The sequence below is a fragment of the Podarcis cretensis genome (genome assembly GCF_951804945.1).
Source record: "Podarcis cretensis genome assembly, chromosome: 4".
In the NCBI taxonomy this organism is placed as follows: Eukaryota; Metazoa; Chordata; class Lepidosauria; order Squamata; family Lacertidae; genus Podarcis; species Podarcis cretensis.
In genome coordinates this window covers 27,171,266-27,193,488 of record NC_137173.1, presented here as the reverse complement: position 1 = coordinate 27,193,488, position 22,223 = coordinate 27,171,266, and the positions used below count along the sequence as shown (strand labels likewise).

Sequence of the window (22,223 nt, the reverse complement as noted above, 5' to 3'; positions counted from 1 at the left end):
CCTTGTTCTGTACTCTTAATACCTGACTGTGCATGCCTGTTATCGCCACAGGGTCATACCATCCACGATTCTGCCGGGACATGGGCTCACGCCTCCTTCCCCAAGCCCAGGAAGCATTTTCCCAGCTTAGGGAAGGAGGCGCCGTGCTCTGACGGGGTCCAAGAGGCCTCCTGCCTCCTTCTCTTGCGAAAAAGGTGGCAATACTGTGTACCGTTGTGGGAAAAAAGCATTGGTTGCATTGTCTAATTATGTTTCTCAAGACAGAAAAACAGAAACCAAAATTGCAAAGCAGGAAAATGGATAAAATGACACAGTAGGTTGTTGGCATGTGTCTGTTTTGAGAGACACCTCCAGGGGTGAAGTCAAACTTGCATTTGCTGCACCAAAGTGACCTCCCTGAGGCACAAGCCTGGGCATTGTGTATGGAGGTCGTGTGCTGCCCAGATGACAAGACCCTCCTCTCGGCCCCACTGATATGGCCCAAAGGAAAGCAGTTTGGCCCCAGTTTGGCTGCAGGAGTTGCAAGGAGGAGGCGTACAAGGCCATCCAACCATCTTAGGGACTCCTTTTCTTTTCCCGAAGATACCGCACAAGGCAGTGGAAGTTTAGGGCCAGAGTTTTCCTTATCCTAGCTAGGGTACCTTCCCAGGTTGATGAGCCCCATCTGCCCCCTCACTTCCCCCTACAACAATAGCAGAAACCACCTACCTTCTTGACTGTTAGACTGACTATTACTCTTGTCTGCTCAATCCGCTGGAGCCTGTCTTCACATGCAGTGGAAGTCTATAACTCACCGAGGGTTTGAAAGCCATCAGCTGCCCTCATCTGGATTAGCCGGCCAGTCGGAGCCATTTCCTGGGGAGCGACCCCTATTGCACGCTGACAACTTCTGGAAGTCAGGTAAGAGCTGAGTGCAGGGTGGGGACCAAAGGTGATAAACTACCTCAGAAGGAGCATGATGTGTCTGCTGCCACCAGAGGTACAACATTCCCTATACCCCCAAACCCAGTAGAAGTTATTAAAAAATATAACTCCCTTGTGCTAAACTCATTTGAAAACCCCATCTTAGCAGTGTAGGTTAGAGCAAATGTGAGTCAGAGCATGTTAAATGGCTCTTTCATAATTTAACAAGGAATTACAAAGGATCCACCCCTTCTGGTAACAGCACACCAAACCATCAGGGTTGCAGTGTTTTTTATTGCTTGACTCATCACCTGTTGTGGGACTGCAGGTGTGCAGGTACCTTCCCAGTTTGATGAGCCAGTTTCATATCCTTTCAAGAAGACTAATACATTCTTTTCTTTCTGAAACAGAATTAAAACTCAGATTCAAGCATGAAGAAATTTATGGTAGTGGAACCTGTGGTTGCCTTGTTCATGTTTTTATATTCCATGCCAATGATGCAGCAGTATGTGTATCGGAAGCTCTGGGAGGAGACCACCAATTCCACCTTCGATAATGACAATGCTTCTCATTGCCATGTGAACCAAAGTGATCCAAGTTTCTTGAAACAAAAGGTAAGCTCAAAGTTCTCCTCGGGTGCATACCAGGCATAGTTAAATGGACAGCACAAGTCTACTGATTTCTATCCAGAAAGCTCCTACTCTCATTTTCTTGGGAGTAATCTTTACTGAACTCAATGGGTTTGGTGTAAACATCTGAGTTTACACTGGGTAAACTCGTGAGTGAAAATTGGTAGGATTGGACTGCTAGTCTCTATCGCTGTGAGAGATTTGTGCTCTTAAGTTCCACAAACTTTAATGAAAAATTTAAAATGCATATGTTTGGGTTGTGCCGACTGGGAGAGAGCGTTGCAAAGAAAACGTCACTTGAATTAAATGACAGTCAATGAATTGCCAGCTGCTAGAACAGTCAGAGCTGGGAGGACCAGGTGCAAAAAAAGAACGGGGCTCTGGCAGCTTTAAGAGGGTGTTTCAGTAGGCTCACCAACTGAACTTTGTGTGGACTCTTCAAATGTATTCCCAATGAGAGCACATGGCAATAATACAACCTGGATGTGACACTTTTGTCAGAGCTTTTCAAAGAATGGTTGCTGATGGTGCACCAACCTAAGCTGGACAAAAGCACCCCTGGCCACAGTACTCTTTAGACATCTTCATCCAGGAGTACTGCCAGACCGCAACCTGATTTCTCAGGAGGAGGGCTACCCCATCCAAGGCGGGCTGAACTTTAAAAACAGAGAAGTTGTGTATCTCCAACTCACTGATTGCCTTAGGAACTTGAAAATGGTCAGTGTTGGTCACTAGTTTTAGGGATGGTTTAGGATCAAGGATTTTAAAGGGGTATTTTTAAGAAGGCTTCCTAGCAATTTGCATTCAAATATCTTTTGTACTGTATTAGAACTGGATTCATGTTTAATTACAAAGAAGCTCAGAATTCATTAGACCAGACTGTGGTGCTTCCTGGTGGCTGGCCTGCTTGAACAAATATCTTTACAGTGGTGCCTCGCAAGACGAAATTAATCCGTTCCGTGAGGCTCTTCGTATAGCGTTTTTTTCGTCTTGCGAAGCAAGCCCATTGACAGCTTAGCGGATTAGCGCTATTAGCGGTTTAGCGGCTTTTAGCGGATCAGCTGATAAGCGGCTTAGGGCTTAGGAAAAGGGAGGGAAAGGGAAAAAACCCCGCAGGAACTCGCAAGACATTTTCGTCTTGCGAAGCAAGCCCATAGGGAAATTTGTTTTGCGAAGCGCCTCCAAAACGGAAAACCCTTTCGTCTAGCGGGTTTTCCGTCTTGCGAGGCATTCGTCTTGCAGGGCACCACTGTATAGCTAAAGTGGGGGATCTTACACTGATACAGTGGTGCCTTGGTTCTCGAACTTAATCCATTCCGGGAGTCCGTGCGAAAACCAGGGCGCAGCTTCCAATTGGCTGCAGGAGCTTCCTGCACTCAATCGGGAACCGTATCGGACGTTTGGCTTCTAAAAAAACATTCGCAAACTAGAACACTCACTTCTGGGTTTACGGCGTTTGAGAGCCAATTTGTTCTATAGCTAAGGTACCACTGTACACTGTTTAGTATGCAATGCAGGCATTCTGCTTGCTAGACTGGTTGCAGATTGTGGAAAATGCTTTCATTAATAATAGGGTTTACCAGCAGTGCTCCCTTCCTTGCATCTTGTTTTGCCTCACAATGCTCTATCCCTTAATTTAATCTTTATAGAAGTTGACGACTCCTCCCTGTTTAAGTTTTTGTTGTAAGTTCTATTTATTTGCTTCACAAACTGTGCCCTAGAGTGAAACGTGTATCTTCAGATTATAGACTTGTGGACCAAATCTTCAGCTAGTGTCACAGTGCAATACTTCATTGGCTTTGCTGAAACTAAGCTGCTTTTAATCCAGGTGCTTCTCATTTACTTTCTTGTGCACCTGACTTAAGTAGTGGAGTGCTGTGTTTAATTTATATACAGCATATGTTTTGGTAACTCTCCCTCATTATCTGGAGTGATCAGCATGTACCTCATGTGAAAACATGGCTGTGTGCAACCCAAGCTGACGTGGCAAAGTCCTATTGACTTCTTTAAATAAGTGCATTCAAGGCTCATGGTTTTTTTCTCTGGATTGCACACAACGTCAAGCACTAGGGTCATCTTGTACCAGCTGGGATTCTTGCAACATTTGCTTAGTGTTGGGCCTTCTGCCTCTCCTCCCCGCTACTCCATCTAGATAGAGCATTGCCATGTTATCATCTTGCCCAGAGGAAGTTAAAGGTCCTTTAGTGTTAAGAAAAACAGAAAAACAACAACACGATCATAGGAAACAACAGTCCTGCGGCTTCGGGTGGGGCCTCCTGTTGAGTCTGCTGAGTGAGGGGGCCCTGAACATCTGCCCCAAGGTCCTACTCTGTCTCTCAGAGCAGACACATCAGGCGTATCTTCAGTCGGCAAGTGTTTTTTTGCCACTCTCAAGGGGAGAGAATCGTTTACAGAAGGGCCGAAAGGTCACAAAATGCAAGAGGCATAGTCTGCAACATTTCTACGCAAAGTTCAAGTGTGTGCGAGATAACCTCTGTGCTTTCTTTGCTTGTCGGTGCTTTCTCTGTGAGCTTGATACATTTGAGCTTTGCACAGAAATGTAATGGGCACCTTGCATTTTGTGGCATTTCAACCTGGTGATTTATAATTCTTCTCCCGTCTGTAAATAGATACACAGATACAGGTACAGCTTCGACTGGCATTTCACGCACTGGGTGATGTAAAATCCAGTCCACAAAAGCTTATGCTGCTGTAAATGTGTTAAAATCATATCCACGCCATTTAAAGCACACACCTTCCTCCAAAGAATCCTGGGAACTGTAGCTTGTTAAGGGTGCTGGGAATTGTAGCTCTGCGAGGGTGAACTACAGTTCCAATGATTCTTCTGGGAAAACCTTGTGTTTGAAATGTATGGTGTGAATGTGACCTAAAAAGGTACTTCAGGGCTCTTTTGTGTCTCTGGTTGCTCGGGCTGATCAAAATTTGGCCTTCCTTCTGCACACTTTCTCCTACATGCATGCATGTTGAGGTATGAAAGAGGGAAAGACGATGATGTTTTAAATAATAATAATTTATGTACTGCTCATATACCAAAATGGCTTGTAAGTGGTTTGCAACTATAAAACCAATTATAAAATCCATACGTAATTAAAATACACTAACAATTCCACCGTAGCATTAAAACATCTTTAATTAAAATATGCCACAAGCCAGTTATAATAAATAATAATAATAATTATTTTTTATTTATACCCCACCCTTCCCAGTTTCAAAACTGGGCTCAGGACAGCTAACAGCAAATATAAAACATTGATTAAAATGCGACTTTAAAACAGCATAGAATACAATATAAAATGCAGCATAAATATCAATAAAATCCAAAAATTATGGGGTCATTTTTGGAAGAAAAAAAAAGTTAGAAAGCATGACAATTGAAACAACTGAAAAAAACAGTAGGATCAAGTTCAAGTTCAGGTGTGTCTTCAAGAGCTGGTGGAATGCCAATACTGATGGCACCTTGGTATTTTAGCAGGGAGGGCACTCCACGACACACTGGTACCACCCTTGCCTCCATGTTATCGCAAGCCATTAACAATCAGTTATTACACAGGTTTGCATTTACGGATTGACAGGCCTCTCCCTGCTACTTTATATTAAATCTCTTTATTTTCTTCTTCCAGGAAGTCCAAGAAAAGATGTCTATTTTTATCTTGAAAACAGACCTGTGTGCGGGTGCCCTCAGCATTTTGGTAGCCTTTGTCGTCGTAGCAAATGGAGAGCGCTGGGGGCGCAAAGTATCGCTGGTTCTTCCTATGGTGGGCTGTCTCGTGAGCAGCATCTTCCTCTGCGCTATATCCTATTTCTCGCTGCCCCTCTCTCTCCTATTCATTTCGGCCTTCGTTACTGGGCTGTTTGGAAGCATAGCAACCTTCCTCGGCGGTGCCTTTGCCTTCATCGCTGACCTTTGCGAGAATGAGAAGCAGAATACCATCCGAATAGCAGTGATCGACTTCATCCTTGGAGTGTTTTCTGGATTGGGAGGACTGTCTTCAGGCTACATTTTAAAAGCTTTGGGCTTTACCTGGACATACGTGATGATGTCACTGCTTCAGGTGGTCAACATTTTGTATGTTATGTGTTTCTTGGATGACACGGTCCGGGTATCCGAGGTTGAGCCAAAGTCTCTGAAAGAAAAGCTCAAGGAAACCTTTTCTGGAGTTTATGACTTATTTTGGAATTCTTCCTGTAGGAAGCGGACTCTGATCACATTGCTGCTTTGTACATTCATGACTTACTTGTTCACAATGATCGGCGCGCTTTCTCTTTACACCATCTATGAACTGAACGCCCCGCTCTGCTGGAACGCCATCTACATAGGATACGGCTCGGCTGCATCTACTGTTGTCTCTCTGGTTGGCTTTTTAGGAATCCTTGTCCTTGTCAAGTACCTAAAGGACTTTTACCTTGTTTACCTCGGGATCTTCTCTTACGTAGGAGGAGCCGTCATGGCTGCCTTTGCCACCACTACGTTGCTGATGTTTTTAGGTGAGTTCAGTACCAGACCAGTGAAAATTCAGAACTTTTGGTAAGAATGCTGGTTATGTAGATGTTTTGAAAACAAGTGGTGCTCACAACCATGAAGAATAATTTCTGGACTACATTATTTTCAAGAATATATGCAATTTTATAGACATTCCTTGGTTTGAGAACTGCACCACAAAATTCAGAAAAGTATGAATTTTGAAATATATTTGCATTTCGGTTTCCATATTGTTTCAGGTTAGGTTCACATTAAACCTTACCAAACCATTGAAAGCCCATTGAAATAGACTTGAGTAGCTTAAATGCATCTATTTTAGTGGATCTTCTCTGAGTATGACATAGTTGGAGACAACCCTATATGACTATCAAAATATCTTGGCTGTTTCCTTTTGCTTTGTTGTATTTTACAGTACAGCTTCATCTATTTCAGTCTCCTATTCATAATATTGCTGGCTTGTGTGTTTTACAGTGAGAGTGCCTTCCTTGCTACTTGCTATGCCCATTCCAGTCCTTCGATCCATGTTGTCCAAATTAGTTCTTCCTAATGAACAAGGTGAGTTGAAGTTGCGAAAGGATAGTTCGCGGTTGTCGTGTCATAAATTACAAAGGGAGTTAGGAGGCGTTGGGTGGATTTGTCAGTTTTATTTTACAATGTTATTTATTATTTGGGGCTTTAAAAAAATAAGAAAGGTTAACCCTATTAATAAGTTGCATGAATAGTTTAAGTAACACTCTGGAATGCCACCCTGGAATCTTCTGAGAAAAGGCGGTTGAGAAATGTTTGAAATAAATGGAGAATAGCACAAGTGTTTTATTTTAATTTTTTGTGTTTTCTCGTTTTGACAGGAGCTATATTTGCTTGCATCGCCTGCTTAGAGGTCGTGATGGGGACTCTTGGACTTGTCACGTTCAATAGTCTTTATGCTGCCACTGTGGGCTGGTTTCCAGGCTTCTGCTTCCTCTTCTCAGCTGGCCTTTGCATAATTCCGCTGATTACGCTGAGGTTGTATACATATTACTCCTCTGGTTAATGACAAAAGCAAAGCTATTTATTACACTGCATTTATAGCCCACCTTTTCCTCTAAGGAACTCCAGGTGGTCTACGTGGTTCTCCCCTTCCCCCTTTCAGTAACCCTGCGAGGTAGGTTTAGAGTTAGAGACAGCGACTGGCCCAAAATGACCCAGAGAGCTGCATATGAAACAAGTGCTCCTCTGTTGAGCTACCACCCTTCCGCCAGTGCATCCGTAGGTGCATTATAAAAATCTCCAGCATAAACTACCTTGTATATTATCAAGTATTGAGATCTGGTAACAGTATTTTTTCTTTATTTTTTTTTCATTCTCACTGACTTTTTTCCTTTCTTTTTTTCCTCACTCTTACCCTTTTATGAATGAAATTCTTGTAATGAAATATCAGTTAAATAATTAAGTACAGTGGTATCTTGGCTCTCGAACTTACTGTATTTTTTGCTCTATAAGACGCACCAGACCATAAGACGCACCTAGTTTTTGGAGAAAGAAAGCAAGAGAAAAAATATTCTGAATCCCAGAAGACAGAACAGCAAGAGGGATCGCTGCACAGCGATCCCTCTCGCTGTTCTGGCTTCTGAGATAGCTGCTCAACTTGCATTCGCTCCATAAGACACACACAAATTTCCCCTTACTTTTTAGGAGGGACAAAGTGCGTCTTATAGAGCGAAAAATACGGTAATCTGTTCCGGGAGTCCCGGAACCGTTCAAAAACCAAGGTGCGACTTCCGATTGGCTACTGGAGTTTTCTGCACTCAAGCAGAAGCCACATCGGGCATTTGGCTTCTGAGAAATGTTCGCAAACCGGAACACTTACGTCCAGGTTTGCGGCGTTCGGGAGCCGATTTGTTCGACAACTAAGCCATTCGAGAACCAAGGTACCAGTGTATTGAGTACTGTAAAGTACTGGTAAAGTATTTAGGTGGTGTTCGACTAGCCTTTAAACAGTTGGCCCATTGAAATGAACATGACTAAGTGAGACTCATCCATTTCAATAGGTAGTTGAATATCACCCTTTGACTTGAACAAAGGAGACCAACCAACGCCACATTTTTTTCTCAGTACAAGACTTTTCCTGGTCAAAACTTCATTCCAGGGTGTTTGTAAGGGTTAAAAGGGAATAATCCCATCTGAGCTACTCGGAAGATGGGCTGAGTACAAATGTAATATAGATCAGTAAAAGAATGGTCAGGAAGGCGTGTATCGCTGACAAAAGACTACCCGTCAGGGCAAGAGTATTTGCTTGAAATTAGTGAAAAATAATGCGAAACTCAGGCTAAATATTTCCTGCTATGCTGATTTCCCAACAGTGCCTTGACTTTGCCACATACCTAAAGTGTTAGGGTGGACACAGACATAACATTTAAAATAGTGGTCACAGTGCGTCCTTCTCCTTGCAGTATGGAACTTGCCTTAAACATGTGTACAGTGGTACCTTGGTTTTCGAACAGAATGCATTCTGGGGGTCTGTCCGACTCAAGGAACCATTCGAAAACCAAAGCACGGCTTCCCATTGGCTGCAGGAACGTCTTGCAGCCAATCGGAAGCCATGCCGGATGTTCGGCTTCTGAAAACCGTTTGAAAACCGGAATGCTTACTTCCAAGTTTCGATCGTTTGGGAGCCGATTTGTTCGGGAGCCAAGGCGTTTGGCTTCCAAGGTACAACTGTACTAACAAGTAAAATGCTGGTTCAGCTGTCCGTCATTTGCTTTCCTTTGTGTTTCATGTTCTAGAGATTGGCAAAGGGGAGGTGCGTAGGTAAATGCCATGGATTTTCACCAATAGGAATTCTCCTTGGCCAGCTTTTCCCCAGCTCAAACTGAACCATGCTGAAAATTTGCAGAAGTGTTGTTTTTCTACACACGTCCTGGGATAAAGGAGAAGCTATTTTGTGCTGGCAAGGTTGCTTTCAAACTGCTTTAGCTGCTGTTAGAATGTTCCACCTGTCTTTGCTCTTAATCTTAAAGCTGGCATGACAGGTGTTTCCTTCAAAAGGTTAAGAAGACTATCCATTTCAGGTTGCATACAGGGAGGTATTGTCACGACCTTACTGAATACGCCACATGGACCTTTTTCATTGCAGTGTATGACAGCTTTATGATTTCTGTACATTTTCCGTTGACTTAGTACAGTGTGTTCCGTATCTCCTCTTTAAAACGTCTTATCTCTTTCTCCCAGCTGGTTTCTGTATGCCACTTGGCATGAATATCACTTTGCACTACTTATAAATGAAGACGACTCCCTTGGGGAGAATGCTGACAGCTGAACAGAGAATTTGTCTAAAGGCTAGCCCTCCTCTCCTGTTCTTCTATCATGGCCATACCTGTTGACTCTATTGGCACAGCTAAAGAAGGATCTGATGTGTCCGTTCTTAGATCTCTACAAGAATTGACCATCCCAGGTTTGCTGCTGTCCTTGATGGTGCATAGGATGCTGAGCAAAGCGGTAGCAGGGAAAAGAGTCGTGAATGGTGCTTTCAGTCTGTTGCTGTGCTGGGGTGGGATTCAATCACAAACTGGCAAATTCGCAATGACAGTTGTTTGGGAGGTCTTGCGCAACAAACCTGCTTTCTCAAAACATCAGGCTTTTTCTCAGTAAGGAAAGTGATGGGGAAATGGACTGGAAAGGATAGGGTTGCTGGACACAACATTGTCTAGCATCTCCACGAACAAATCAGGGTGAATGCTCACTAAATAGCTAATGTAGCAAACAGATCAGGAGTGAGTGCTCAGTAAACAGATTGTCTGGAAGCACCCAAAGCACTGCCTTGGTTGAGCTGTTTCAAAGGCAAGAGGCTGAAACAGGAGTGATGTCAGAACTGGGATCAGGCCCTTGATGTCTTGGTGCACCTGCGCATGGCTGTTAATGTTTCAGTGCAATCAGTAGCAGATAGTGTGGTGCTGCTGCCCACCTGAACTCAGGTTGGTTGTCACTCCTGCTTACTGGAAAGGGCAAGGCGTCACCCTGTTTAGACACATTTCTGTTCTCTCATCATTTTGAAATGCCCTGGCCTTTGAGTTTCGGAATTCTGTGACTCCTGTATTAACCAGACTTTCTTGTGTACACCAGTAAGTCTGTGATGCATACCTGCTTGCAGGAAGTGGACAGATGGGCAGCAGCGACGCTACTCCCTCAGCAAGGAAATGATGCACTTATTTTGCATGCAGTGCAATCTTATGTGTGGCTATTGAGAAATAAGCCCATTGGGTTCAGTAGAACTTACCTACAGGGTTGAACTATTATACAGTTTGGTTTTCGAACAGAATGCATTCCAGAAGCCCGTTCGATTTCCAAAACATTTGGAAACCAAGGTGTGGCTTCTAATTGGCTTCCGATTGTGCAGGCGCACTGGAAACAATAGCGGAAGCTGCATCAGATGTTCGGCTTCCAAAAAAAGTTCAAAAACTGGAACACTCACTTCTGGGTATCGATCATTCAGGAGCCAAAACGTACAAGTACCAAGGCGTTTGAAAATCAAGGTATGACTGTATATTGATATGTAAATAGAATTATCTACTCTTGCAACAGGAAGGTCGTGTTTGTGTTGCAGAGGGACTTAAGAATCACAGGATGGGTGAAGTGCTGTCAACAAACTCTGTTTGAGCAATTGCCTGGATAAGCTGTGGAGGTCCTACATAGCTTTTCCAATTTTTGTGTGACCATAATAAATAATAATAAAAATTTTTATTTATATCCCGCCCTCCCCAGCCGAAGCCGGGCTCAGGGCAGCTAACAACACTAAAACAGTGCAACATTATAAAAACATTATAAAAATTAATTAAAATCAAAATTGATGGCAACCATAAACTAAAGTTTTGTAAAGATTGCCAAAGGAGGGAGTCAGGCTGCGCCCTGACCAAAGGCCTGGTGGAACAGCTCTGTCTTGCAGGCCCTGCGGAAAGATGTCAAGTCCTGCAGGGCCCTTGTCTCTTGTGACAGAGCGTTCCACCAGGTTGGAGCCGCAGCCGAAAAAGCCCTGGCTCTAGTTGAGGCCAGCCTAACCTCTCTGTGGCCTGGGACCTTCAAGATGTTTTTATTTGAAGACTGTAAGTTCCTCTGTGGGGCATACCAGGAGAGACGGTCCTGTAGGTACGAGGGTCCTAGGCCGTATAGGGCTTTGAAGGTTAAAACCAGCACCTTAAACCTGATCCTGTACTCTACCGGGAGCCAGTGCAGCTGGTATAGCACCGGATGAATGTGATCTCGCAGCGAAGACCCCGTAAGGAGTCTCGCTGCGGCATTCTGCACCCGCTGGAGTTTCTGGGTCAGTCTCAAGGACCACATCTCAAGCAAGCCCTGTGGCCAGACAAGAAGAAAATACAGAAACTGAGCCAATTATTTTTAAAATAATTCTGAAGAAACCTGATTCTTCTTTACACAGAGGACAGGCAGGTGCCTTGAATGCAAACAGTCTATAATAATGATTGGCAATCTTTGCTTGGAATCTAAGGTAAGTTAACTTAAGGAACATAATGGAAAGAAGGCTCCCATCTCCCGTTCCACCTCTGTAACCACCTGAATCCCTCCCCCTGAAACAAGCCACTCTGGAAGGTTATGTCTCCCTCCCGAATCATGTAGGATGGGATGCTAAGGGCTATTGGGAGAGCTGGAGAATCAACTGGAATTGGGCTTGGATCCTAAGTTAAAGAGGTTTATGGAAGGAAAGGTTCCATTCTGTTCTTCCACCCAACAGCTCCCCACACCCTGCCCCTCGTTGTTCAGGAAGGGCCACCAAACCTCTGCAGAGGCTTTCACGGTGGCAGAGGAGAGGAAAGGAGGGGGCAGCCAATTCCACAAACTTCCATAAGTTAACCTACTTTATGATGCATACAACTGTATAAAATGCCACTGTGATTTATCTTGTGCCATTTTCCTTAAATTGTTCTGTTGGGCCTAAGAATGGGCTAGTCTTTCAATTTCAGCATCAGTTTGCAAATTCTTTCATTTTAAAAAAAGGTCAGCATTTTAGTACAATTTTCTCCTTACATGCACATTGTTGTACGCAATGTTTTTGCAAGTAGTATCCACTAATATAATGCATTTTTATGCACACTTTACCTAATTTGTATGAATTAGAGATCTGCATTGCAAAATTCAAAGAAGTCTGAATTTCAAAGGATGACTGTATTTGGTTCATATATTTTCAGGAGTTAGGAAGATTCGCCTTTAAATGTGAACCAAATCCCTCATTAGCCTGGCCTACCAATGCACTTAGTTATACAAAAGTGAGGATTAATTAGTAATGTTTACTGTATGCTGTTTCCTCCCCCCCCCCCCAACAGCACTTTCTACAGCGGGTAAAAGAAGATTTGTTGTAATCAAACAAAAAAAAGACCCTAATGTAATTGTATATTTTGTTTAAGGATTGACTTGTTGAATTATTAGGTAGTGTTTCAATTGATTCATTTGATAGGGTTGGTTCACATGAAAACGAAGAGCAAGACCTTGCAGTTCAGGATAAGCATGTTGAACCTGTGAAGCCTGCAATGCAAAATGTAGCTGCCTGCAGGGTAGACACTATGTAATGTTTTGGGCTGCAGTTCAACACAGGGTTAGGTGTGCTTAAAGCTCTTTTGAAATAACTGGATTTAAAGCTCCCATCCCGAGCACAAGTGAGCTACCTGTCTGGGTCTCACATGGCCCTTCCTCTTCCTCGATGTGGAACCCCAGGGTCCGCCGTACCTGCTGCCACCACCATTACGGGGGGGGGCAGCAGGCGGGCATTCCTGCTTGTGTGTGGGTCAGGCATAGTGTGCCACAGATATAGAGTGGTGCGTTGGAACTCCATACTTGGCCCACACTCTGTGGTTTGGTTGTGTGTGTAGGAATGCTGGCCATTTTTCAAACGTCTGGTAGTGCTGATTGCACTCTCCAGTGAGGGCCGGGGTGGTTCTGCCAGTGAAATAGTTACAACACAGAGAAAGGTAGGAGCAGAACAGGCTGGTTGGCTAGATGGGGGTGAACGGGGAGATGGAAGCCTCTGTGTGTGTGCGCGCACGCACGCACGCGCACGCGTGCCAGTCAAGAAGAGGGAATTTCTGTGTTTGCAAGTGAAGGAATACCGTATGTGTTTTTGTGAGTGAGAAGATGAATAATGGTTGAATGAAGGGGGGAGAGAGAGCGAGAGCGAGAAGTGCTGCCTCCTCCCCACACTTTTGGACCACGTTCCAATGGTGGACAGTTTTCCCCTAAGCGGAGATGGCCCTAAACCCGCAAAAAACTTACTCATCTTCTTGCTGGAAAGAAAGCCTTGTCAATAACACTTTCAAAATCAAGAATCTTAATTTTGTCTCTCCTTGAGCCCTTTAACATTTTTTCCCATCTGGTCTGGAGAATCTTCCTCATTTCTTTTTACAACTCTTTTGAGCTCCTGTGATGGAACCAGAGCTGTGCGTCTAATTAGTTCACAGTTAATGTGCTGTAAAGTGTAATTTTGTACTTGCACCGCACTTTTCATCTTCAGGGTGCTTGGCAAATATGTAAGTCATTAATCTTCTCGCCGCTCTGAGGCAGGTACTCTTTGCCAACTTCACCTTCCACCTCTGGGTGGGCAACCTTTTAATATCAAACTTGTCTCAGGGCCACAGAGCAAATTAATATTAGGGATTGAGATGATAAAACTCCTTCTGCCACTTGGGTTTATATGCTTTATAATGACAGTATGTATAGAGAATGCCATTCAATGGCATCTCTCCTCCCCCCCCCCCCAACATAAAATATGTTGTTAGCAACACCTGGCGAGTTTTTCATATCACTAACATTTAGGATGTTATTTCCCCTCTTGCCATATATTGCTTTGCGGTATCATGCTGATGGTTTTATGAGAGTTCCTTAGTGACTTATAATGCTCCCTCTCAGTCTCTGTGATCCACCCACCCCTCTCCCCCATAGATCAAATTATATGTCCGTGGGAAGATTATGATATGTCTCTGAAAGGGTTTTTAACGAACCCTGACTGCCGTCAGGAGTGAGGAAACAGCAGGTGGTGGGGTCGGCAGCGCTTCTCTTTCCTGCAGTTTGCCCACTCAGAATTTATTTCCCCCAGTTGCTTATCTCCCTGTGCGGAAAAAATATCTGGGGACTCATCCATTCAGGTGGTTTATACAATATGTGCTGTTGGAATGACGTTTTATGTTCTTTAGGGGTTTTTTGTTTCCATGATATTGCTGTGCTTTATTTTAATGAACTAACATTCATTAATTTGGGGAACCTTTGGATTGAAAGCTTGGCTATAAATCCAATTAGTAATAATAACATCTTTTCCTACCCTCTTCCTTCACTCAGACTGCAGCCTTACCTAGCAAATTCCATTTTTTAAAAGTCAGGAGACTGATTGATGTTATCTCCTATGTAATGTCTGCTACACCCCACCCCACCCCACCCCGATCATGAAGGTTGCAGATTGTTTGGGGTCATAATTGACTACACTGTAAATAGCATTTTGGGAGCTTTGGGAGCGTGGGAAATGAGCAGCAGACTAGGCACTCTTTCCTCAGCCCAATGTACCCAGTTGCCCCCTCTTCCACATCTCTGTATTTCTTAATTTGTGTATGTGGCTAGCCTGGACCGCCATAGTACATTTGTTGGATGGAGGGTAGGGTTTGTACAGTAGCTATAACAAACAGGAGTTTGGAAGGTGGGGGAGCAAGGAGGAAGCTTTCCAAATGTAGCTGCTTTGGTAGTCAACCATTATTTACGATGTCCACTAACTGGACCTGTCTACCAAAGTGTCAGGGGAGGCAAGCTGTGGCCTCGCTTCCTACTGGACTATGGAGATGCTCAGAAGCAGTGAGAATCTTACTTCCTCTTGCATCCGAGTGTTTCCAAAGCTTGGCATGAACCAAGTGGCCGACTTCTCTTTTCCAAGTACATGTGCCAGAGAGATATTGGGGAGAGGGCCAGGCTCTGATTCTTCCACACAGCGTGAAGCAAAATGCTTCTCCTGGCTTTTGAGTCCCCCTAGTTGTGTGGAGAACTTGTGGGCAGGGGTAGGTCTCATCTAGCAGTAATTCATTTTATGGGCACCACTTTGATTGACGATATGGAAATTTAATACAGTGCGTGGCCCCCAGGTTCTGTGATGAAGTGCTCTTGTGGCCCACTTGGTCTGACTTGAAACAAACAAACAAACAAAATCCTTTCAGTAGCACCTTAGAGACCAACTAAGTTTGTTATTGGTATGAGCTTTGGTATGCATGCACACTTCTTCAGACGCACACGAAAGCTCATACCAATAACAAACTTAGTTGGTCTCTAAGGTGCTACTAGAAAGATTTTTGTTTATTTGTTTTGACTATGGTAGACCAACACAGCTACCTACCTGTAACTTGGTCTGAGTTGTTGGACCACCTTGCTTTAGGGTAACCTTTAGATTGCCCTTTTACGTTGCCCACTTGGTGTCCTGTAGATGTTTTAGACTACAACTCTTCATCCTCAGCTCCAGCACATGTGGAGAACAGGTTGGCAAAAGCTGCCACAGACAGCTATGGAAGAAAAGAAAGGACTGTATTTTCTTTGAACCACCACCAGCAGCAAGACTGCAAGCTTGCTGGAGAGATACTGCACTGAAGCTGACTGTTGTGGCTTAAGACAGGCTCTGTAATAACGTCTGGCACTAATTACTCAGGACAAAGTTGCTTTGTCAAAGTTAATAGCTGCTTGGGTGGAAATGGTAATAGCAATTCACTGACCAGAGAACTTTCACTTTCCTCCTTTTGTGAGAGGTTGTCTTATTGCTGTTAGCAAAAGCCGCCCTCCACCCAAGGAGTCTGGGCCTGGAGTTGGCTTCACATTAACTCAAAGTGAAAGTTCATGAGAAGTTCTGTTATCTTGATCTGATAGCGCACAGAGTGAACAAGAAAGTATTTTATCTGAAATGGCCTTCTCCAAGTTGGTGCCCCCCAGGTGCTTTGTATTCCAGCTCCCATCATCCCTGACCACTGGCCATGCTTGCTGAGGCTAATGGGAGTTGTTGCTTGAAACATCTAGAAAACACTAGGTTGGCAGGAGGCTACTGCTAATGCATCTAGTTAAGGAACTGATCATTTGGCTAAAGATCAGAAAATGTGTGCTTATGGGGGGAGATTTATAAAAAGAGCGTAAGAACAAGCAATTGCTTTTAGACTAGTGTAATTGTAGTAGCTTACTGCAAAGAATCTTGGGAATTAAAATATGCTGAGCATATTCAGATCTGTATTGTTCATAAAACTAGCCCTCAGGATTTCCTAAGGAAACAAAATGATTTAGCAATCCTATGTTTATTTGTCTACTCAGAAGTAAGGCACATTGACTTCCGTGAGACTTATTCACAGGTATAGGTGCATAAGAATGCAGCCTTAAACCGATCTGTATCTGTAGTGTGCAGACCATTTATACAATGGTTGCCAAAGTTAATCTTTGCACTGATTCTGGCTCTAAGACTGAGCTGCCTTGGGAGTGTGTGTTTTGCAATAATCATGACAATATTTGCACTACTTTCCTTGACTGACTTTTATTTGTGTGTATAATGTATACTGAATGAAAATATTGAGATAAATAAAACATTTTTGAACATCTGTATCAGTGCTTCTTAAAACAATTATTTCACATGTAATCAAGTCTCTAGAAAGAAACATGGCAATTCAAGCTGCTTATGATAGAACAAGTTTATCTAAAAAATGAGTCAGTTTAAGCAAAATTAGTGTAGATGAAGAGGGGAAACGATTATATTATACATTAATTTACATGCCAGTAAATCCATTTTTAGAATTTACGTCTCAGAAGTCAAGAAAGAATGACATTTAGTTGTCTGGTTTTGAAATGGACAAGCAAAGAGCAACTTGTTTAGGGTCAAAGATCACATTAGAATATCACAGACCAGTGTGGTGTTATCACATTCAGGTGCTTGTGATTACAACCGAACCGAACGTAAGCTGGTTGTTTTTACTAAAATCTTTTAGTGCCATGAAGCCGAACCATAACATAGTAACAAACAGCCTGCTGGATTAGACTGGTGGCCTATCTAGCACAGCATCACAGTGGCCAACCAGATGCCTATGGGATACGCACAAGCAGGTTCTGAGTGCAATAGTACACTCCTCTCTTTGTAGATTTTAGCAACTGATATTCAGAAGCATGCCACCTGACTGCACAAAAGCTATAATAACAAGATTAGAAGCTGAGAAGGCTTTAATCTTCCAACCAGAGCAAGAGGCGGAAAAGCATTCCCAAGAACCTACTGGTGAGTAAGAAAGAGGAGCTAGAGGGTTCTGGGATTGGTAATTCTTCACTTACTTTGGTACCAGAGGTTTGCCTGGTACCTGTGCTACCAAAACTCAGGAATTTGGGCCTTCATGGTTGGATTTTCTGCCCTTTGCTTTTAGTGTTCCAACTTTCAGTTGCATGTGGAAGGATATTTTCGTTGTTGGTTGATTGCTATGAACACTCTTGGTATTACAAGTTTATTTTAAAATTATTTATTGAATGTATTTTTACTTTCTCTTTGAGATTCTCCGGTAAAAAGCAATGAATTACCTTAGCATCACGAACAAACTGCTTGTATGAGCAGGAAAACACAGGAGCCAATTTATCAAAAGTGCATCAATTTGCAAACTCTAAAAATGTATATTGCAAAAAAATAATGCAACTAAATTTTCAACTGGAAACACCTGCCTAACTCAGAATCTGACTTTGAGCTGCATCTTAGGAAGTGAGAATTGTAAGAAGCAAATGTACTTTGTCAAAGCAAGACCTCTAAAAGCCTTGAGGTTTCCACAAGTTTATTTCTTCAGTTAAGACTTAATCAGTACCCTTTACATGTTACACCATTTGCATGGGAGGTTCATTTTCATGAATTCAACAGCCCTGCTGTCATTTAAAAATGTTCTTGCTTTGGCAAACACTAGCCCACATATGAAGCTAACATAAGGCAAAAAAAATTCATACTTCCCAGCGTACAATGAAATATTTTATTCAAGAGAAGTTCCCTCATTGCAGTGAGATATTCTTTTAAAAAAAGGGAGGGCAAAGAAGTCTTGGGAATTTACTAGCTCAATTTTCCATGTCATGAATAAGCAATTCAAGAACATGAGATCCTACAGCTTTCCCATCTTTTATCTTTCCTGCGGGCTACCCCACAAAACGTGTTGCACTTTCATGAGGCAAGAGGATCATTGAGTATCTGGCAGCTCAAACGCTAAAACTGGGTAAGTCCAAAAGCATCACAAGTATTTAGGAATGCATACCGATTGCTTCCAACCAAGATAAGAATTCATCTCCTTCACTGAGGCAAAGTTGTCTCCATGAGGAACATTTATTCCTGTGGAACCAAACTTTGAATCTGTGTTAAGCAAAAAGGACAGAAGGTAGTCATGAAACAGCATCACCACATAAATCGTGAGTGGCAATCCTCAGGCCTGAGGGAGGAATATAGCCACACAACCCCCAAGGCTTCTCTACTCAGTCAGTGAGACTCCACACCAGCCTCGAGTGCTTTTGTTTCGCAGGAGGGAACCCTTGAATTGGGATACTGCCTCTTGCTTAACCAAATGGAAGGTGGATGTTTGTGGGGAAACCTGACTTGCATAGCCTACTGTACACTGGTGTCCACCCATTTTGCCATTTGGTCCCAAGGTTCTCCTTGGCTTTCAAGAAACATGTCATTTGCTGCTTTTCCTTACACTAGGTAAAGGTACCCCTGCCCGTACGGGCCAGTCTTGACAGACTCTGGGGTTGTGCGCCCATCTCACTCAAGAGGCCGGGGGCCAGCGCTGTCCGGAGACACTTCCGGGTCACGTGGCCAGCGTGACATCGCTGCTCTGGCGAGCCAGAGCCGCACACGGAAACGCCGTTTACCTTCCCGCTGGTAAGCGGTCCCTATTTATCTACTTGCACCCGGAGGTGCTTTCGAACTGCTAGGTTGGCAGGCGCTGGGACCGAGCAGCGGGAGCGCACCCCGCCGCAGGGATTCGAACCGCCGACCTTTCGATCGGCAAGTCCTAGGCGCTGAGGCTTTAACCCACAGCGCCACCTGCGTCCTTCCTTACAATAACCCTTGATTATTACGGCTTTAGGATGAGGGAATGTGGTTATTACAGAGCAGCATGCTCTAGGGGCAGAGCGTTCCAAACTTGTTAGACATGCATCATTTCATGACACAGGAATTCAGTTTTACTAGCAAACCAGAAGTTAAACTAACCCTTTTCCAGCCCCAGGAGGAGCGTGGGGAGCATTTGCATGACGCATCCGGACACTGCAGCCAACACACTAATGTATCACAAAACGAAGAATTTGGAAAGCTCTGCTCTAGGGCAACCACTGACTGGGAATAGGACTGTTAGCTGGTATATTACTACATTTCCTCCAAGAAGCCAAAGTTGGCACACCCAGTACAGTACCCACCTTTTCTATTGAAGGGAGGTTAGGCTGAGAGCAGAATGACTGACTCAAGGTGAATGTGGTGGTTGAATGGGGATCAAACCTGGCTTCACAATTCTAATCCAATACTCTAGGCACACCACATATGAATCAGACCCCTCGGAAAAATGGGGAAGACTTGAGTAGATAAATGGGTGCGTTATAAGCAAGATGCAGTGGAAACAACTTTAGAAGTATAACCAGTAACACCACTTTGTTGGGCACTGGAATTAAGGGAGAGGAAGGAAGCTGCCTACACTGTCTGTCAGTGGTTCTCTCTCATCTCTGCCTTGAGATGGCAGGGACTGAACCAGGCGCCTTCGGCACGCAAAGCAAATGTTCTACTGCTAAGCTACAGCTCTTCTGTAATGGAGCACACAGAGACTGGTGCCGATTGGTTTGCCTGGCAGCTTGCTTGCCTATTGTGTGCATAGGGACTAAAGGACAGCACCTCAACATGGATGTCAACACTGTATGTTGACCTGTGTGTTCCGTACATGAGTGAGGAAGGGTGCCATCTGTGAAGGGTGGGTGGCATTTCAGCTGGCAGGGCAGTGGTGTTGGAAGTAAAAGGATCCCAGCTAGTTAGGTCAGTGTAAATTCTGGTTGTGAACAGAGTAAACAGATCTAGGCTAAGGTGAAAGGGAATGGCTCAGTAATGGAAGCAGGTGCTGCTTGAGGTGAGGAACTTCTGAGATATGACTAAATATTTTGAAAAGTCACAGCATTTATAGAAAATTTTATTCATTGTTTTTAAAAGATGGCATGTCAAGTCATCAAGCACAAGGAAAGAAAGATTAAACAGCAAATACCTGGGTTATATATGGCAAAAGGTTCTTTTACAAGAACATTCAATCTAAAATGTCCTTTTTCTATAGACTTTTTAATGACTACAGTTCCACAGTTGCAGATATGAAACAGTAATTGCCCTGAATAGAGATGTATTTCCCAATTTTAAAAAATACCCAATTACAAGACATTTGTACTGACAGTAAACACAGAACAAAAGTAATATATTTAAGCATTTAATGTGCCTTTTTTATCAAGGTAGGTGAGAGATTGTGTGTATCAAAACAAGCGCTGTACAGCTATCGTTTAATATGGTTTACTTGAACCTACAGGGACACAGGTAAGAAACATTTTCATGAACAGAAGGATGGAGTATGTGTGCATTATAATAAACCAAGTTTGTGTTCAACCAACAGATGAGGATCTCCCATTACTTCACTCTGTGCCGGATCTGGAAAACAGGTTTAATATTTTAGTAATCCACAACTTTGACAGAACAAGTATCATCATGCAAGATACAACTTTTAACTAAGTACAGCAGAAGGCTCGCTATTTGCTCCACTCAACCCCCTGCACCCCACATGAACTGAAAACAGATCAGCACACCTCTAATTAACTGTTCGCGTAGGAGGGTTGGGAAAAAGGGCCTGGATGGAGGCCAGTGTTTTCTCCCTTGGCAACAGGTGATAAATTCTAACTAAACCTTTTATCAGCAGTGGAGAACTCATGCGAGCCCTGGATTGTACTCATGAAAACAAATTCTGCATAGGCACTTGCTTGGGCTCACCCATGTAAGAAAAGCCCTTCTGTATCAGAAGGCCTATTGAGTGTCTCCCGTTTCCTCACAGCAGCCAACCAGACACTGCTACCTATGGGAAGGCTACAGGCCGGTCATGAGGATCCCATAGTACAGTGTGAAGGCACACTAGGCCACCATCTTGCTGAAGCTAAGTAGGTCTGGGTCTGCTTAATGCTTAAGATTGGAAGCCACATATATGTAGTCTTGGGATTCCATGAAAAAAGTATGGTGGGATATAAATGCACAAAAAAATGCAGTTGTTTCCCAGTAACACAGTTGCAACAGTCATGTGTAGCACATAGCTAGACAGTGGGACCCCAGCATGTGAAAAGTGGTTTTCATATTGGTGCAGCAACCTTTGAACAGAGCCTGAGGTTTAGAGATGTCTTGTCATCTTTACGATCCATTTTCTTCCCTGTAGCTTTAAAATACTAGATTTCTCCCATTTTTTTGGAATTTTCCTTACCGTTCAGAATATCCTCAAAACCAATGCAGTCATAGTTGCCTTTCAAGATATCCAGGGACAGGTTAGAACTATTAAGGAAAGGAAGACGCTGGGCCTATAAAGTACAACAGTTGGTCAGGGAGATTTCGTTCATCAAATAAACTGTGCATGCATAATTACTACCCAAATGAGGGACCTTGAAGATCATCTATTCCAACCCCCTGCAATGCAGGAATATGCAGTTGTCCCATATTATCAGCACCACGCTCTAACCAGCTGAGCTATCCAGGTCTGCTATAGTTGCAACATGAAGCCTTGCTTGATCATAAGTACAATCTTATATGTGTCTCCAGAGAAGAAAGACCCGTTGAGTTCAATGGTGCTAGTTTATAATACAGTGGTACCTCGGGTTACATACGCTTCAGGTTACATACACTTCAGGTTACAGACTCTGCTAACCCAGAAATAGTGCTTCAGGTTAAGAACTTTGCTTCAGGATGAGAACAGAAATCGTGCTCCGGCGGTGTGCCAGCAGCAGGGTGCCCCATTAGCTAAAGTGGTGCTTCAGGTTAAGAACAGTTTCAGGTTAAGAACAGACCTCCTGAACGAATTAAGTACTTAACCTGAGGTACCACTGTATACCTATTTATGTAGACTTAAGTGAATAAACTGATATGGTTAATTAACTAGTGGTGCAATCCTGTGTTCTTACCTGAAAATAAGCCTCTTTGA

General features: G+C 43.5%; 1 protein-coding gene across 3 annotated transcripts; it reads left to right on the top strand.

Moving 5' to 3' along the window:
- The first annotated feature begins 370 nt into the window (after window positions 1-370).
- SLC46A3 (solute carrier family 46 member 3) lies at window positions 371-16,616 on the top strand. Of its 3 annotated transcripts, none has more exons than XM_079973925.1 (6): window positions 371-900; window positions 1,314-1,517; window positions 5,174-6,038; window positions 6,505-6,588; window positions 6,882-7,038; window positions 9,244-16,616. In XM_079973925.1, exons 2-6 carry the CDS (start codon window positions 1,335-1,337, stop codon window positions 9,329-9,331), a joined length of 1,377 nt encoding a protein of 458 aa, XP_079830051.1. In that variant the 5' UTR covers window positions 371-900; window positions 1,314-1,334; the 3' UTR covers window positions 9,332-16,616. The 3 variants fall into 3 exon arrangements, 2 of the variants coding, with proteins under 2 accessions (XP_079830051.1, XP_079830050.1); XR_013838254.1 differs by having other exon boundaries at window positions 372-1,517; window positions 9,244-13,049; window positions 13,092-16,616; XM_079973924.1 differs by having other exon boundaries at window positions 372-1,517.
- The last annotated feature ends 5,607 nt before the right edge of the window (window positions 16,617-22,223 follow it).

Coding starts and splice junctions, on each gene's coding strand:
- SLC46A3 (XM_079973925.1), top strand. CDS start 1,335: ATGAAGAAATTTATGGTAGTGGAACCTGTGGTTGCCTTGTTCATGTTT. Junction 1,518..5,173: donor CAAGTTTCTTGAAACAAAAG/GTAAGCTCAAAG, acceptor TTCTTCTTCCAG/GAAGTCCAAGAAAAGATGTC. Junction 7,039..9,243: donor ATTCCGCTGATTACGCTGAG/GTTGTATACATA, acceptor TCTTTCTCCCAG/CTGGTTTCTGTATGCCACTT.